Consider the following 2,406-nt stretch of genomic DNA (forward strand, 5'->3'; position numbering starts at 1 on the left):
TATTTTGTTTTCTTTTTTTTTTTCTATTATTTATCTTTTTTCGATTTTCTACCCTGTCTTGTTTTATTATCTACCCTGCCTTGTTTGTTTTTTGTTTTTTGTTTTTCCATTGTAAAGTGTCCTTGGGTTCCTGAAAGACGCTATATAAATCTGAGTTATTATTATTATTATTATCATCATTATTAATGTTGTGGCTGATCGGTGGTATATCGCACTGTCTACCTTATCAGAACACCCACTTCTTCAACTATCAGCTCAGTTTGGGTCCAGGCGGTGCTATTCAGTGGTGAACTTGTGGTTTTGTTAAACAGGAAACAAAGCAGAGAGCAGGTGTGTTCAGACCAGGGTGGAGAGAGAGAAACACCCAACACTCCAAACCACACTCCTGCAAACTACAGCCTGGATAGTAGACACTATACTTCTCCCAAATTCAGTATAGAGACCTCGTCATCCCCCTGTTCTATATCCATACATCCAGGACACACCAAGGTAAGATCCACAACTCATCATATTCATAAATAGATTCTGCTTGGCTTTTTTTTTGCTATCCTTTAAAATTCTTAATCTAGTTTCAATGTTTAGTCAATTTGGTTTTCTACAGAGAACATTATGTGAGGTTTTGTGAAAGAATATATGAGGTATATACAGTATGTGTTTACATATAGTGTTTTTTACAGTATTAACAAAGCTGTGTGTGTTTGAATCAATGGATACTGGGATACTGTCCTTTCACTTGATGTGGAAACCAGTCTTTCCTGTCTGTTAATGGACAAGCAATTTAAAGTAACAGCCACTGAAGTGGTGACCTGAATTGACAGGGAATATTTGTTTTCCATTCAATTTATTTCCTTTTTAACCAAAATAAAAAGATAATACGCTTAAACACGCCAACTCTATCCTACATCTGTTTTATATATGGCATAAATCGAGATTATTTCAATAACAAATTCAACTTCCTAACTCCTATGCCACCACTGATTAGATTTGATAAAGTTACCTTTTTATGTTTGGTCTTTGTTTTAATTATTAACAACGTGAGAAGTTATTTATTAATGCAACCTTAACTATATGCGCAAGACAACCATAATTATCTTCGGAACATTCTGAGCAATCAGTGTCAATCATGAGGTCATGAGGTGTGGCCCTCTCTCTGCTTACATCACAACAGACTATATGGATTTATATAAGGCCCATATATGAAAGGTACAGTGTTAGATGTATAGATCATAGTTAAAATAAATACATGTATTTTATATCATTGTAATGCATTTTTTCTAAACTGCATATTATTTATTTATTTCATTTTGTCTTACCAGTCCTTCAGACGCAGACGCTGTTTCCATCCCATTTAACTTCTTCTCTTTTTATATTTGCTCTTTCGTGAGTCACGATGTGTTATCAGATTCTGCACATACCAGGATTTGGACGATATAGTATCAATTAACTGGGTGTGGTTAACATCCTGGTTATAGTTGACCGATCCATCTTGCATGCCTCGAATCATTCGTGTTGCTCATTTCGAAGTATTTCACTTCCTAACTCGGATTGTTTGCATTGTAAGTGACACTATGTTTGCTTATCGGCGCCTGTTTTATCTGATGCGTGAGTCAGGAGGCGTTGAAGCTTCGCTCATTGCAGAACTCGTGTGTTGCCATAGGGGCTCGTCGACAGCATGTTTTGAGTGAGATTAGTGGAGTTTCCACTGTGGGAGTTCCACTGGTGAAATGGTGCAGTGGTCACAGAGCCACGTGCCTCTAAAGATGCTGAAGTACTCTTAAATGTACTTAAAATAGAGTAACGTACTCTGTCATATAGAGTGCCGTGATGTAACAGAGTTGATGATATGGCACTATGCAATCAGACAGGTTCGGTGGATTGGTTATGAATGATGGATATGAATGTTAATCCTGATAAAAAAATACAATACAATAAAAGATCACAGATAGAAAATCAGACTTTACTCCCCTCTCAGTTTGTACCTCAGTCCAGCAAAATGGCTGATGGCGAAGTTCCAGACGCCTTCAGCAGAGTGAGCCGCAAGCCGGGCCTGCAAATATGGACCATCAACGTGAGTTCACTGAGGTTTCGCGCTCAGGTTCCATTCCTGGGAAAATTTCTTAAGATTTCAGATTCACTTTCCTCTGTGTTGCCGTTTTCTCCTCAGAACATGGAGATGGTGCCGGTTGCGGCTCAGGGCTTCGGCAACTTCTTCGAGGGTGACTGCTACATAGTGCTCTGCGTGAGTAGATTTCCGCTGGGTTTCCCAAGGGACCCGAGCTGACATTTGATTGACGAATGACTACGTAGGGTTGGTGTACATGGGTGTTTTTTTTAACGGTTCTCTCCTATTCCAGATAAGTCAGAACCAGAACTCGGCAGGGTCGGCGGACGTCCACTATTGGATCG

General features: G+C 39.2%; 1 protein-coding gene across 1 annotated transcript in view; it reads left to right on the forward strand.

Annotated features, from left to right (window-relative positions):
* Nucleotides 1-1,993: 1,993 nt before the first annotated feature.
* The window catches only part of vill (villin-like), a gene marked incomplete at its 5' end in the record, with an annotated part of 8,309 nt that continues 7,896 nt past the window's right edge, over nucleotides 1,994-2,406 (forward strand). Inside the window, 3 exons of the mRNA XM_080020418.1 lie at nucleotides 1,994-2,068; nucleotides 2,165-2,239; nucleotides 2,361-2,406. The exon at nucleotides 2,361-2,406 is cut by the window's right edge and continues 148 nt beyond it. Coding sequence (XP_079876544.1) covers nucleotides 1,994-2,068; nucleotides 2,165-2,239; nucleotides 2,361-2,406 — 196 coding nt within the window. The remainder of the gene's footprint in view (nucleotides 2,069-2,164; nucleotides 2,240-2,360) is intronic.

This window comes from Zeus faber, assembly GCF_960531495.2.
Source record: "Zeus faber genome assembly, chromosome: 19".
NCBI classification, from domain to species: Eukaryota; Metazoa; Chordata; class Actinopteri; order Zeiformes; family Zeidae; genus Zeus; species Zeus faber.